This window comes from Primulina tabacum, chromosome 4, assembly GCF_025594145.1.
Source record: "Primulina tabacum isolate GXHZ01 chromosome 4, ASM2559414v2, whole genome shotgun sequence".
In the NCBI taxonomy this organism is placed as follows: domain Eukaryota; kingdom Viridiplantae; phylum Streptophyta; class Magnoliopsida; order Lamiales; family Gesneriaceae; genus Primulina; species Primulina tabacum.
Genome location: NC_134553.1, coordinates 4584716 through 4598562, shown reverse-complemented (window position 1 = coordinate 4598562; position 13847 = coordinate 4584716). Strand labels below are relative to the sequence as shown.

At 34.9% G+C, this 13847-nt stretch overlaps 1 protein-coding gene, 1 long non-coding RNA gene and 1 pseudogene across 4 annotated transcripts; 1 reads left to right on the top strand and 2 right to left on the bottom strand.

Moving 5' to 3' along the window:
- Window positions 1-2562: 2562 nt before the first annotated feature.
- On the bottom strand, window positions 2563-6715 carry LOC142542647 (homeobox-leucine zipper protein PROTODERMAL FACTOR 2-like; annotated as a pseudogene).
- Window positions 6716-9618: 2903 nt separating this feature from the next.
- LOC142542645 (CRIB domain-containing protein RIC10-like) lies at window positions 9619-12791 on the bottom strand. 3 transcript variants are annotated; one of them, XM_075649396.1, is made up of 5 exons: window positions 12424-12791; window positions 11893-11987; window positions 11437-11534; window positions 11240-11324; window positions 9619-10126 (listed from the first exon to the last, which is right to left on the bottom strand). In XM_075649396.1, exons 1-5 carry the CDS (start codon window positions 12552-12554, stop codon window positions 9900-9902), a joined length of 636 nt encoding a protein of 211 aa, XP_075505511.1. In that variant the 5' UTR covers window positions 12555-12791; the 3' UTR covers window positions 9619-9899. The 3 variants fall into 3 exon arrangements, with proteins under 3 accessions (XP_075505511.1, XP_075505512.1, XP_075505510.1); XM_075649397.1 differs by having other exon boundaries at window positions 9620-10126; window positions 11893-12050; window positions 12387-12787; XM_075649395.1 differs by having other exon boundaries at window positions 9620-10126; window positions 11893-12050; window positions 12424-12787.
- LOC142542646 (uncharacterized) lies at window positions 12506-12918 on the top strand. Its single transcript, XR_012819564.1, has 2 exons — window positions 12506-12703; window positions 12734-12918. It is a non-coding gene; the product is annotated as an uncharacterized LOC142542646 (long non-coding RNA).
- The last annotated feature ends 929 nt before the right edge of the window (window positions 12919-13847 follow it).

Genomic DNA, 13847 nt, shown 5'->3' with positions numbered 1-13847 from the left:
TATTTCAAAGGTTTGTCTTCATATACGAAATCTCTATGCCCCAAATGAATGTTCTATTTACTAAACGGTCAAATTATTTATTTTTTATGACTTGATTTATTTTTTAATAATTTAAATAAAATTAATTACGATAAAAAATTATCAATGAGATAATTAGAGAAATTATTTATTGTTACTTTTTTTAAAAAAATATTATAAAAAACAATGAGTTATTTATCGATTTTGTGATACGGATTTTCGATCAGATTCAACTCATGAAAAAATATTATTATTTTATATCAAAAGTATTATTAATCATAATAGTTTATAAATCAATCAATCTCATAATTATAAATTCGTGAGATCGTCTCAAAAAAAATTACTCGACTTTCTGCGCGAGGAAGCAAGAATAAGAGATTAGAAGGTGATGCAACCCGCGCGAAACGGACGAGTCGGGTCGGGGACTCTGCCGGGTATACTATCAAAATATTGAAGGAAGTATGAGTTGGACGTTTGGCTTGAATTTCATAACTCCTCGATCCGATTTGAGAGATCTGCGAACAGAAAAATAACCACGTGAATGGATGTCGGAGGGGTGTCCGGCGTGACCACTCCGATGCTTAAGTCAGCAGGGTACTCAAGTAATAAAACCAATGTGGCCAAGTGATGGCTGTGTGATTGGTGTAGTAGATGGAGAGTAAATGAGAGTATTAAATATGTGAGTTAATATCTGAATAGAGAATAAATGCAAGCAAAGAACCTGATATTTATAGTAGATGATGCAATGATGACCTCGTTTTTTGTGTTTGGGCATTAATGATAGTAGGGTGGCTGATTATACCCTATTATTTTGACATGTCAAATCTTACACTAGTCACGTCCAACCCTCTTGATTTTATCAACAATTAATGTCATTGTCAGAAATAGGTCGGCTGTGCATGCTCTATCAAGTCGGCGCCATTAAATGCCTCACTCATATCGATGCGGTCGAGTAGAATGCTTCTCGGGTAATTATATTAGAGCTCGGGCATTCCACGTCTCGGGAAAGTCAAGTCTCGGTGGTCCAATGGCCTGGCCTAGTGATTGACTGCCCACTTCGTGATTTCTCTAAGTTTTACTCTCCTTGTCCCGGGCAGTTCTATGACTCGGGGCGTTAATCCATCTTGTCATGCTCTACCGACCTGAGAGCATACCATCCTGACTCGAACACCATCCATGGATATGTTCCATGGCCCTGAGAAGTCCCGGGGCCTATCCATGACCCGGGACATCCCGAGGTATCAGAAGGTAATAAATGTTGTATGACAAACATGAGGTGAGAGCAATGTCAGGTGCAACGAGATGAAATCATTTATAATTTCAACAACTCATTGTTTTATTGCATTAAGTTTTGGTTGGTAATGTCACCTTTCGTTTATACAAGGAAATAATGATTTCAACAACACAGACTGATTATCTCCCGATGCTATTTATTAGTAATATAAAACTGATAGATATTTAATTATTTCGAGGAATGTATTGTCAACATCCCTGTCCCAAGTCAAGATTCGGTACACTCGGACTATTTATTGCAGAGAAAAATCATTTAGTATAGTTTAATTATTTATTTTACTCTTATTTGATTCATTCTTTGTTAACTGAGATATACTAGTAATATGGTAAAAACTTGTGTGAAACGATCTCACATGTCGTATTTTGTGAGACGGATCTTTTATTTGGGTCATCCATGAAAAAATATTAATTTTTATGATAAAATTATTATCTTTTATTGTGAATATCGGTAGGATTGACCGTCTCACAGATAAATATTTGTGAGACCGTCTCACAGAAGATCAGAAAAAAATGCTAATAAAAAAAATAAAACATACATACTTAAAATGGTACTTTATTTAATTATGTTTTTATGATTAGATTTAGGTATCATGGTTGTTTGACAGTGTTGACATTGATATGATGTATCGGTTTCACTATTTATAAAAAGTATCGTTTAGTTGGTAGGATGTGATAAACGAATCATGTGGAATAAGAAGACAAGGAAAAATAACACGATAAATTATATGATGTTTTATAATTATCGAAATGAGTCTGATGAAATAGTTAATAATATAGTCTTAAATTATATAATTGAATAAATAATGATTTTTTTTTCAAGTACTTAATTAAATACATTTCAGCAATAAATTATAAAATGTCACCTCAAAATTTCACCAACTATTTCAAAAAAAATAAAATGAAATCTACTCTTATATATAATTGAATTACATTTATACAAAACCTAAATCCAACAAATCAGTCGAAATAAAACATTTATGGAGAAGAAATTAAAGATTGATACATCAATCTAGCTAATTAATTCGTAACATTCAATCAATTTTGAAGAAAAAAATGATATTTAAACAGAATCGATTTAATTAATTTTAAAGCCAACTCCCACCCGGGCTCAATATTTGAATAATGCCATGGAAGACGGAAAATTGATGATAAGACATTGGTTGATTAATTAAATAAAAATTAAATCAAAATGAAAATAAACCAAATTCATGAAGAACTTATTATAATTTATTAAATCATATATAATTTCTTTAAAAAAAAATTACATCTCAATTTATTACATCAGAGCCAACAGACAACAGTGATACAAGAAAATAAACCTCTAGTTAAGTAACTCTAGAGCAAAACAAAGGTTTTCTCCCTATACTGATCAGCCTTTGTTTACTGGTCGACCCTTCAGTCAATACCCGAAACTGTTGGCCTTGCACGCATGGTGAAATCTTAGCTGGGACTCTTGCTTTCTTCAGACAAGACAACACCACATTGCTGGATTTGTTTGAGGGTTCGTTCTTGACTTCTCTAGTTTTTGTAGTAAATAAAACCTTTTTCATCGTCAGTGATTCGATGAATGGAGGCATCAACTGCAGCAACAAAAGAATACAATGGAGCTGGAATAAAATATTCGCCCGATGAGATCATGCGAAAACTATATATTGACGCAATATATATGAATGAGTTTAAGTAGTGTGTAATAAACTCTTCTATTCTAACTTCAGTTAATCGTTTTTGTATAGTAAATACAAAAGCAGAGCGTGTGACAATATGTATCATTATAGGCGTTAAGATACTTTACTTTTAGAGTTCGTTAGATAACTGATATATATGATATGATATCTGAGTTATTAGTCATCACTCAAGTCCAAACAAACTCATAAGCACGAAAATAAATGAGACAAGAAGTGTAGTTAGAATTTTACGCGTGGGGAGAATGATTTTGGGTCATGCACTGTCGCCTAGAACAGCATCTTTTATCCTTTCAATAGTGCACTTGATCAGGCTATTGACTGTTGCCACAGATCCTAAAGAGAGCTTGGCAGTCGGGACGGAATCAACCAATATCTGAAATGAGACAGTCAGTAAAGATCCCCCGGAACCAATCTCCAGGCCCCTACCTGCCTGATGAATGTTTGGCCCATCGGGGAGTATAGCAAAGCCCGACGGCAAGAGGGCAACATAATCCGGGTCTCCGCCACTCAAGACAACGTTCATGGCCACAATGTCGACTGGTGCATAAATGACATATGAGCCTGTCGAATCTGTGGAACTCTCCTGTAGGATCAGCATGTTGCTTTGGCTTGAGTTTGCACTCTGCATTAAAACGAACGAGATCAGTAGTAAATTAACTAATTCGATGAGAAAATATGTGATGGTCCAGATTTAAATGATAAGACTCATAATTTACACGGAAAAAATATTTGACACTATCTTTTTACCACATTTGTCGCAAATCAAGCTTTTCAAGTTAATGAAACTAAAACCTTACATTAACACGGAGCAAAGAGACGCAGTTCCCAGGATCACGGCCATTGGCAATATGTGCCATTTCTTGAACGAGGTCGCCATTCGAAAGAATATCCCACTTTAATTTATCGTACATGAAGCAGAAGACACAAATTAGATTTATGAAATAATATGCCCAAGTTAAAATTCGCACCGAAGTTCTATGTTTGAACTGTTCATATGTACCTCACTTCTTGAATTCTCGTCCCTCAGGAAATCAAAAACTCTCTTTGGTGAAACTGGAAGCCAGAATGAAGTTGCGGCACTCAGCACAATTCCAGGCGGCCTGCCGGGATCGTCCATGCTTTTCCGAGTCATGACTCGAACATCATCAGCGCCGCTTCCGGAAAGTGTCGTCCATGCATGCGCGGTTGAAGCACCAACACAGGTACAGAAACTCACCACCATTCTTTCAGCCAGTTTCAGCATACTCTTTCTACCCCCCGGGGACGATATCACTTCAAGAGAAATTTATTTTATTTTTCTTTTCCTGATCAGTGTTTGCGAAAAAGGACATTAAATTAATCGAAGCATGATTAACTTACCTCCGATGTCACCGGCTGCAATGTTGTTTGCCAACGCACTTGCTAAACGTTCACATTGTCGGTCAAGTGTTGTTACCCAGCGTCTTGCCCCAAATGCCATTCCTGATTCAACTAGAGGTTTATAGATACTATGAACAGATCTGTCATCCACCTCCACATGTTCAACCCATGTAACCTAACATATTAAGGTTAGAGACAATTTCATGATCCCGTCTAGGAGTATCCAGGCTTCATTCATGGTATTCGTGAGAATTGAATCGGTTTATACCTTTGAGTAACCATTAGGAAGTTCTTGAATCAAACAACCTGATGGCCTTCTTCTACATCTTGAGATAGAGGTAGGTCTAAGGTTGTCTAAAGAAACATCAACAACAGCCCAAATCCCTTCCGTGTGTTGTTTGCAGTATCTGGCGAAATAGATTTCGCGGGTTGGAGCTAATGGAGACGGGACCTGGAACTCGGCTGACATCTGAATCACAACATTAAGAACATGTCATTAAAATTTGCTGCAGTATACGAACTAATTTCCGCAAGAATCCGGCCATATCAATCAGTAAACTTAATTTTCATATTTGAATTGATCAAATACTATGAATACATACATACCACTTGAAGAGCTCCATTATAGTTGCCTGCCACGCCGGTTGACAATACTTTCATGGTCACTGCTCTGGAAACAATACTAGAGAACACACTCGACCATTGATTCTACAATTACAGTTCCAGATTATTCGGTTTTACAAATGAAGCCAAGATAGAGATAAATGCCAAAAAGCTCATATGCGCGAAATTAACCTACCACATCCATCAAGATCTCCACCAGATTAACCTGGATTCATAATCACGACAGAAGACTCCCGCGAGGCTTCATATTTCATTCCCAATGGCTTTGGTCCAATCCCACGAGGAAAAGTTCGAATATATTCATCTTCACTCAAAATCTGAACAGAACTCGCCTCAGTGCTCCGAATCCACAAGGGCTCTCCAGTTTGCGCCATTCGTACAAGTTCCTCCATAGCAGCTACAGCCAGATCGATGATCACTGGCTTGTCAGCGTCGGTAGGGCCAGAAACTGATCTAAGAAGATCAGGAGCTCCATAAACCTCTCCAGCGATGCCTGTTTGTAGTACGAAATTCCCTGTTCCAAGATCAAGTGAACGAGTTGTGCCTTCAGGTAGACGAGGAGAAGAGAGCATAGGTTTGCCTACATACTTTGCAGCTATTCCGAAAATCCTATCAATCTGGAAACGAAATACATAGCCATTATTTACTTCATTTGACATTTAATGAAACATGTTCCCCCATATTTCTTCAATCAGTCAATCATTAACTTCATATTATATTAATCACATTTGTATAAGATACGGAGAATTGAAGTCCTCTTGCAGTTACCTCTTCTCTCAAGCGGCTATTTTCAATCCTGAGTTGCTGCTCATCGAAGGACATTTCTCCAATGGCAGACGGGCCACCACAGTTGGGACAAGTAGCATTACTGAGAGCTTCCTTGTACTGTAAGTTCTCCGCACGAAGCTTATCGTTCTCGGTTTTCAGACTTGTGTTCTCATGGCGTTCATGTTGAGCCTGCATGCACAATTATCCATCATCGATGAAATTAACCACATTAAACAAAGCTCGAAGTCAAGTTGAGTAAAGAAACTGTCTTCACCTTCATCTGGGTGCGTTTGTTTTGGAACCAAAATTTCACTTGCAGAGGCTCAAGCGTTAATCTCCGTCCAAGCTCCTTTCTTTGCTTGTCATCAGGATGCGGGCATTCCTTGAAATATCTGTTCAAATGTTTACTTTACAAAAAGAAATGAAGATTTTTTTCATAAATGTGATTAAATTGCAGGTGTAGTACTAACAACTCCATTTCTTGAATTTGATGCTGCGTGTGGCGATGGTACGGCTTCTTCTTGGGTCTTTCATTGGGGTCTTGATCATCAATGGAGTCTGGAGCTTCCACTGTGTTATTGCCTGATTTTTCGTACTGATCATCACCCCCGATTATGTCCATTTCATTTTCAGGGGTTTTATGCTCCATATCCAGCAAAAGTTGGTGCCCATGAAAGATGTTCTGTGGAAACATCTTTAGCTATTTACCTATGATCTACGCAGAGAAATAAATGCTCGAGTCTTGCAACTGAAATGGAAAAGAATTGTAATGAGAACACGAAGAATATATATATTCCATTAAAGAAATGTAGAAAGATTAAAGGTCTTTAAAAATACAAGCTTTAGCCGATTAGTTAACACTGAATTAATTGATCAATGGAATAAATTAATTTCTAGCCCAGCTCATACGATCTCAGAAGGAGTTTATAGACGAAACCAAAGAACTGCGACGCGACGGTTGACTCTTGACACAAAACATAATGCGTCAAAAAATCTTGACCTGGTAGAAAAATTAATTGGAGAGTGTCCAAAAGTGTTCATTAAAATTAAAAGTGATGAATGACGAAGTTGGTACAGCAAGTTGAAACGAAGGGTGGATAAATTAATTCAACGTGACAACAGAAAAGTTACGATTTTGAACAAATTCTAAAACCAGAAATATATATTCATGGAACCTTCTGTTTTGCCCAAGAATGGCTGGGTTTTTCTCACTGGCATGAAAATTCGTAACATCATCATCAACCCTTGAAACTAAATGATCTCTACCAAGAAACCCTATAAAGCTCACTCACTAAAAGTCGGGACCGGGAAGATAGAATTCTTATCGTGGAACTTCAACCCTGGTAAAGTTGCAACTCCCGAACCGATGTGAGATATTTTAATGGACATCGTAACGGTCATGACATGCGAAAAGATGATTCGATAAATTTTTCCAAAAAAAGACTCACGTTCTCAGAATCTGAAATGGCGTTTTTTGAGTACACCGCTATATTTTTTCAATACAAACTGAGTTGAGTGTAACTCAAATCTTTTCTCTCTGCCAACAAAAAGAATAAACAATAAACCTCAGTACAGTAAGTGAAGCTTAATATTTTCACAGCAGAAACTTATGGCAAGAAAAACTGACGTGTTTCGACATTACATGAATGAATGGAGCGGACTCGCCGTTCATGAAACTTCGACTGGGAAAAAGTGAGAACCCTTTACAGAATCAAGTTTGGAAAAGAGATATAAAAGTATTTCAGGTAAAGGGAATGCCGAGAAAGCAGTATTTGGATTGTGAAGGTTACGGGGAATTCAGGTTTATTGATGATGCTACTGGTTTTCTTGCAAGAACCTTTATTTAACTTAAGAAAAACAGATGCGATGTGAAAGAGATTGAATTAGTAATTGAAGAATCAGAGGATGAAGGAGAAATGAAAACACAAGTGGCATATAAAAACGAGAAAGCTCTGATATGAAGAATTGGTGGTGAGAAGGTGAAGAAGGCGAAGAGAAACAGGTGGAGAAGCGATGACAGAAATAGATTTAATGCAAATAGCATTAATGGCGGGCCAGGTGGGTTGGGGTTGTTCAAATTTCCTGCATGGGATTGTGAACGGTCGAGCCGCTCGGTTTTAATCTATCTTTGTAAAAAAAATTCTTATCCTATTAAAGCATATGGTGAAAATTTGTCAACCAAAATAAAGGTGGAGAAATTGCAATTTTTGCCATATACATGTTTGTGTTTTACTTATTTTGTTTTCTATTATATCAAATTTTAGTATATGTAATTTATTTTTCAATTTTTGCCAAATTTAGTCCTTATTATTAGAATGTTTGATACTTTGATATGACATTGCATACACAATAGTGTCGCATCGGTGTGTCATGCCGAAAAAATATTAAAAATACCAAAACAAATATAGTGGTCTGAAACTGAAATTCGATATTAAAAATGACTAAAATCGCAAAAAGACATATACACATAATTAATAATGTATTTTTCCAATAAAACAATAAATGAAAGGAGGATTAGCCTATATCTTTCTGAATCAAAAAAGGACAAATATTGTCAACCAATTTATAAACATCTGAATGGATTTTTGGATCTTTGATTTTTTTATTATACTTTGAATGTGCATGAAATATAGGGAGTGTTTGCAAATATTGTACTTTTAGATAAGTGATTAAATTTAAACATTATGAGGAAGTTGAAAAAAAAATTAGAAGAGTGTAATGTTTGAAAATAAAAGTGATAACATTGAAATTTTTTAAAATAAAGTTTCTGATAAATAATTGATTCTATTACTAGTTTTTAAATAAAATCTAAAAAAGTTTATTTACAGAGTATTTGAGAGAACTTACAAAATCTTAAAATTTGTTTGCAAAAATTTTGTAAAGTTATAAACTCTCAAAATAAGTTGGTAAACAGTTTATATGCTGTTTTTAAAAACTAAGGTTAAACCAAAAAAAATTTTAAAAGATTTTTCTCTAAATATCATTAAATATATTCTTCAATATGTCCTGCGCAAATTTTCATGAATTCTTAAACCTAACAATTTTTAAAATCAAATTTAATTGAAAAAATTAAAGAAACTGTTAAATTTTTAAATTTTTTATTGTGCCAAAAAGTATTATTTTCAAAAATTATAATATAAAATAGTTTTATTTTTATAATATATGTTTAACAATTATGAAGAAATTTTGAAATTATTTTTACACACACATATATATGTATGTATATATATAAATATATACACACATATGTGTGTATTATATTTACATATATAATACACACATTTCATAACCAGTTATGCAAGACATAAGGAGAATAACTTGAAATATATCTCAATATAGTATTGACATACTAACTTGGATATTTCTTTTCGTTTCATTCTAGTTTTGGTAAACTAATTTTGATTTTTTTTATTTCATCGGAGTGATATCGTAACACTAAAAAATACCAACGTAACATCGAAAATCACTGACTTATCAGATGTCACATCATCAAATAAAACGAAATAACTAAAAATTAAAATTAATATACATAAATAAAAATTTGAAAACTTAGTAGATCAAAATACAATATTTCTTTCATTTTTTGGGGCGCATTTATTGTCAGAAACAAATATTATGATTTTTTTAGAGAGAAAAATATTATTATGGCAAAAACTTGTGTGAGACGATCTCACAGGTTGTATTTTGTGAGACAGATATTTTATTTGGGTCATCCATAAAAAATATTATTTTTTGTTCTAAGAGTATTACTTTTTATTGTGAATATCGGTAGAATCTCACAATACAGATTCGTGAGACCATATAAGAAGATACCTATTCTACTTGTTATTTATGATTAGCATGCATCGCTTGAGATATTTGTAAAATTTCAACCACACCCATACAATAATAACGAATTTACTTAAACAACTGAGCCAAAACTAACAACTGTTCTCTTTACATGGTGGCCCTTCATCGAGGGAAACACAAACGGTAATAAATTTGAAAAATAAGATAAAAATTAGTCTCTCTCAGATAATAGTCAATCATTGTAATTCACAATGCACTCTGCTATATTACACAAATTTCCTTCATATTTCCATAGCATCGGAACCGACATTTGATTGGCACGAGAGTTCTTGTTTTGATTCGGATTCATGGAGTTTCAAGTACCTACACAACTTCAATGTTAGCCGGTTTTGTGCTGCCTTCTCCGACGAGCTTGGATTTAGATTTTGCCGCTCTTGATGTTCTTGACGAATGAGAAGAACTAGACTTTGGTGAGGAGGTAGATTTTGATTTCTTCCGTTTCTGCTTTTTCTTGATATTGGGCAGTTCCGCCGACGGTACATCTTTCGACATCTCAGAACCTGATAGCTGCCTCACGGATTCTCCGTATTCTGTCAGCAAGTTAGAAATGGAAGAATAATCCATCACATGAGTGCTTCAGTCCAAATTAAACTCACTTCAAAACATGCATCGAATAGATCGTCCTCCCCTATAATTTAAAATTTTTAGGACATGTAAAACTCGTGTTTCAGATGCCTACCTTTAGCTATCAAGAACCATCGGGAGTAAACAGATTCAACTAACAATCCCAATTCAGGGATTGCTGGAACTGGAACCCGTTATATTGGTTATACTGGTATTTGAAAAGTTAATCCCGACATAAATTATATTATCCAAATATTTAGATCATATCATAACTAGCATAATACTTTTAGATCGCTGCACACAAAGATAAGCGAGAACAAATGCCGCGCATACATGATCAACAATGCACAATCGGCTGCCATCCATTTCAATTCTTAATTAGCAACCTAAAAGGGGTCGATTGTTTTCAAATCTCTCTTATAAGTAAAATCACACTTCAGTTGATCCAGGAGTATAGTTGGAGGAATAACTAAAATTTTGTTAGAATATCACCAATTTCAGAATTTCGAGATCGTGTTGGACAGGGCGAGCGCTCAAGGAACTTCCAAGGAGTATAATGTTGGTCGGGTACTAGCAACAAGCAATTAATTAATATGCATGACCGACTAACTCCCAAAAGTGGCGCTTATAAAAATTGGGACGTCTATAGTTTTACGTTAAGAGGCCAAGTGGTTCGCCCCACATGCTTTGCCAAAAGAAAAAGAGAGAAAAAATGCTCAATTTTTTTTTTTTTTTTTACAGATCCAATCAAATATTTAAACATCTCGTGAACAATCGGCCAAAAAAACTCTCCAATTATCTGTAAAAGAATCTTTTTTAACTTCATCTCCCTTGTAAAAAAAGTCTAAAAGTACAACAATACATAGGACAATTTTATCATTTTCCAGTCAAAAGTGCTACCCGTGATATATATTTTTCTTTCTTGAACGGGGACTTTGCTCATAATGCGTGAATCTACAAATCAACTGTGCTCGTTTCTTGAATTATGGAGCACCATTCGTAATTACTCAAACAACTTAATGTATTTTAAAGAAACCATACAAGAGTATCAAAACGAGAAAGGGGTGTGAATGACTAACCTTGAGATGACCATGGAGAAAGTGCAGAGCCCGAATTGCCAATCGACGTTGTTGTGAAATCAGGCACGGTCCTGAATTCATTCATCTACAGATCAAAGCAACGAGTCAAAGCTTTTCCATTCAAGTAAGAATGTAGAAACTATCAGAATAAAAGCTACGTACAAGTGAACAAAGATCAAATTAATGAATCAACATACCCAAGTAGGTGCATTCCCAGAAGGACCATCCCACCCAATATGTGCCACATGCTTAACATCTGTCGGGTACCCGATCTCAATCTCCCGCTCCTTCACAACTTCAAAACCATGTTGTTTTTTGTTTAACAACAATAACAAAAGATCACAATACATGGGTCCTAGTCGAAAAAAAGACTGCAATAACTATATATCTTGGGACGGTCCCAGGAAATATATCTAGGGTGAATGAGGGAAGGCCAGAGGACGATTTCTTGTATTCCGGTTGTTGGAAAACATATTATCATAAAATTAATAAAAGAAAGATCAAATTTTCTTTTATTTAGGAGTTAGGACTTAGGAATGACCCTCCAGCTTTCTCTACTGGATCCACCTCCATGAGGGAAATTGTAAGCAACCAACACAAGATGTGGAGGAAATATTTAATAGAAAATGCACAAAAATAATTGAGGGGCTCACCAAAGATTTGAGAGAGGCCATATTTGAATCCTTTGTAAATCCCTTTTATTTTTGTTCCCATTATGGCAAGTGTGAAACTCCAATAAATCCGCTCTCTGTCAGGATATGGAGCACAATGCAGAAGAAAGAACCACCAAATGTAAGAACTGTTCCTTTGCCTATGACAAAAGCAAACTCATCACGGGATCATAAACAATCCTTCACAATTTTCTCTCATCTCAAAATTTGAAAAAGCAAAAAGAATGAATTTCACAACTAAGTGCATAGGAGATTAGCTTTTGGAAATCGGCACCCCCATCTTAAAGAAAAGGATAAATTTGCTCCCCAACCTCGCTCTGATTACATTCTCGCACTATGAAATTTTGACAAGAAGCAATTAATTCAAGTGTCGTTTCATAGAATCACCTTCCAAACTTAACAATCAAGATTTCGATAAACAGAAACATAAAAAAATAGCATAAATACATCCAATTTGATTTTCGATTTCAGTTTACCCGATGAAAATGAGACAGGTTGAAATAAAACACGCACGTTATGATTAAGCAACAGGAATGAAGCATGGAGAAAGGAGATTCAACAGGGAAGCTTCTTCTCCTCTCCTCCTGCTCACAATCCCCATAACTCTTCCAATACCGTAGACATACGCATATCAAGATAAGCATGCATGCATTTTCAGACCAAAATTCTATAAAACAAACGAGAATTCACACAAAAAAAAGATACGGGTGTGAAATGGTGAGGCAAGAAAATGTGGATTATTGGGAATTTCAGCGGCGTGATTCAACTGTGCTCGGCATTAAGGGGCCGGGCTGTGGGTTGCTAGGAGGGGAGGTAAGGAGAGAGAAACAAGAAACCGAGGAAGAATAAGAATAGAGAAAGAAAGCACCACCAAATCTCCCTAAAAAATGGGTGGGGGTGAATTGAAGGAGACAGGGAGACAGGAAAATAGCAGATAAAAAATTATCGCAAAAGCGGAGATAATAACACTAATATCAAAGCAAATATTACCAAATGACAGCAGCTAAAGGTAGTGCAAGTTGCCATCACATTCATGGAAAATTAAAAAAAAATTAATTTCACATTTTATATAAATTTCAGTAAACTAATTATAATTTTATGATTATATTCTGAAGATCAATTTTAGTTATTTTAATATTACAAAACATGCAAGTAAAACATGAATATCATTGTTAATTTTTTTTTAAATTACTCGTGGTTAGTAAATCTTGTTGATATGTATGCTGTCTTTGACAACATAATTACAAAAAATTTATAACGATATTGATAATATAGTTTTATGCTTCAGACAAGAATGATTATGTAGAGCTAATATTTTCAATATAAAAATACTAAAAGGAGATTTGTTTCAATGTTGGAAGCACGTTTTTGTACCTCGTAGATTGCATCGCAGTATTCCGATTAATGCTGGCATTTGCTTATTCAATTTCAAATCGGATATTCATTCGGTTAAAATTTCATTTTTGAGCTTGAGTTTTATAAACCACAAAAATATAATATAATCATCTGTTGATATTTGAGCGTGAACCATCTCCGACAAAGAAATACTGATAAACAACCTAAATAAACATAAATAAATTAGGAAAGCTGTCCCCAAACAACAATTTAAATTTATTTTAAGTATGGAGAATGTGTAAAAGTTTCGTGACTAATAAATATCTGTCAGCCATTTTTATAAGTTTTGGTATGTACAAAAGCACTGACAGTGATGAATTAGCTGTGAAAGAATCACTCATCATGCCATCCCATAAATATCCAAATAGCTTTATTACGATGAGATATTTTCATGAATCTTCGTCTCTCAGACAGATCAACCATATCGAATTCATAATAAAAAATAATACTGTTAACACACAATATAATATTTTTTCATAGATGATTCAAATAATAGATTCGACCCACCACAAAAATATTCCATCAAGACCGTCTCACAAGAT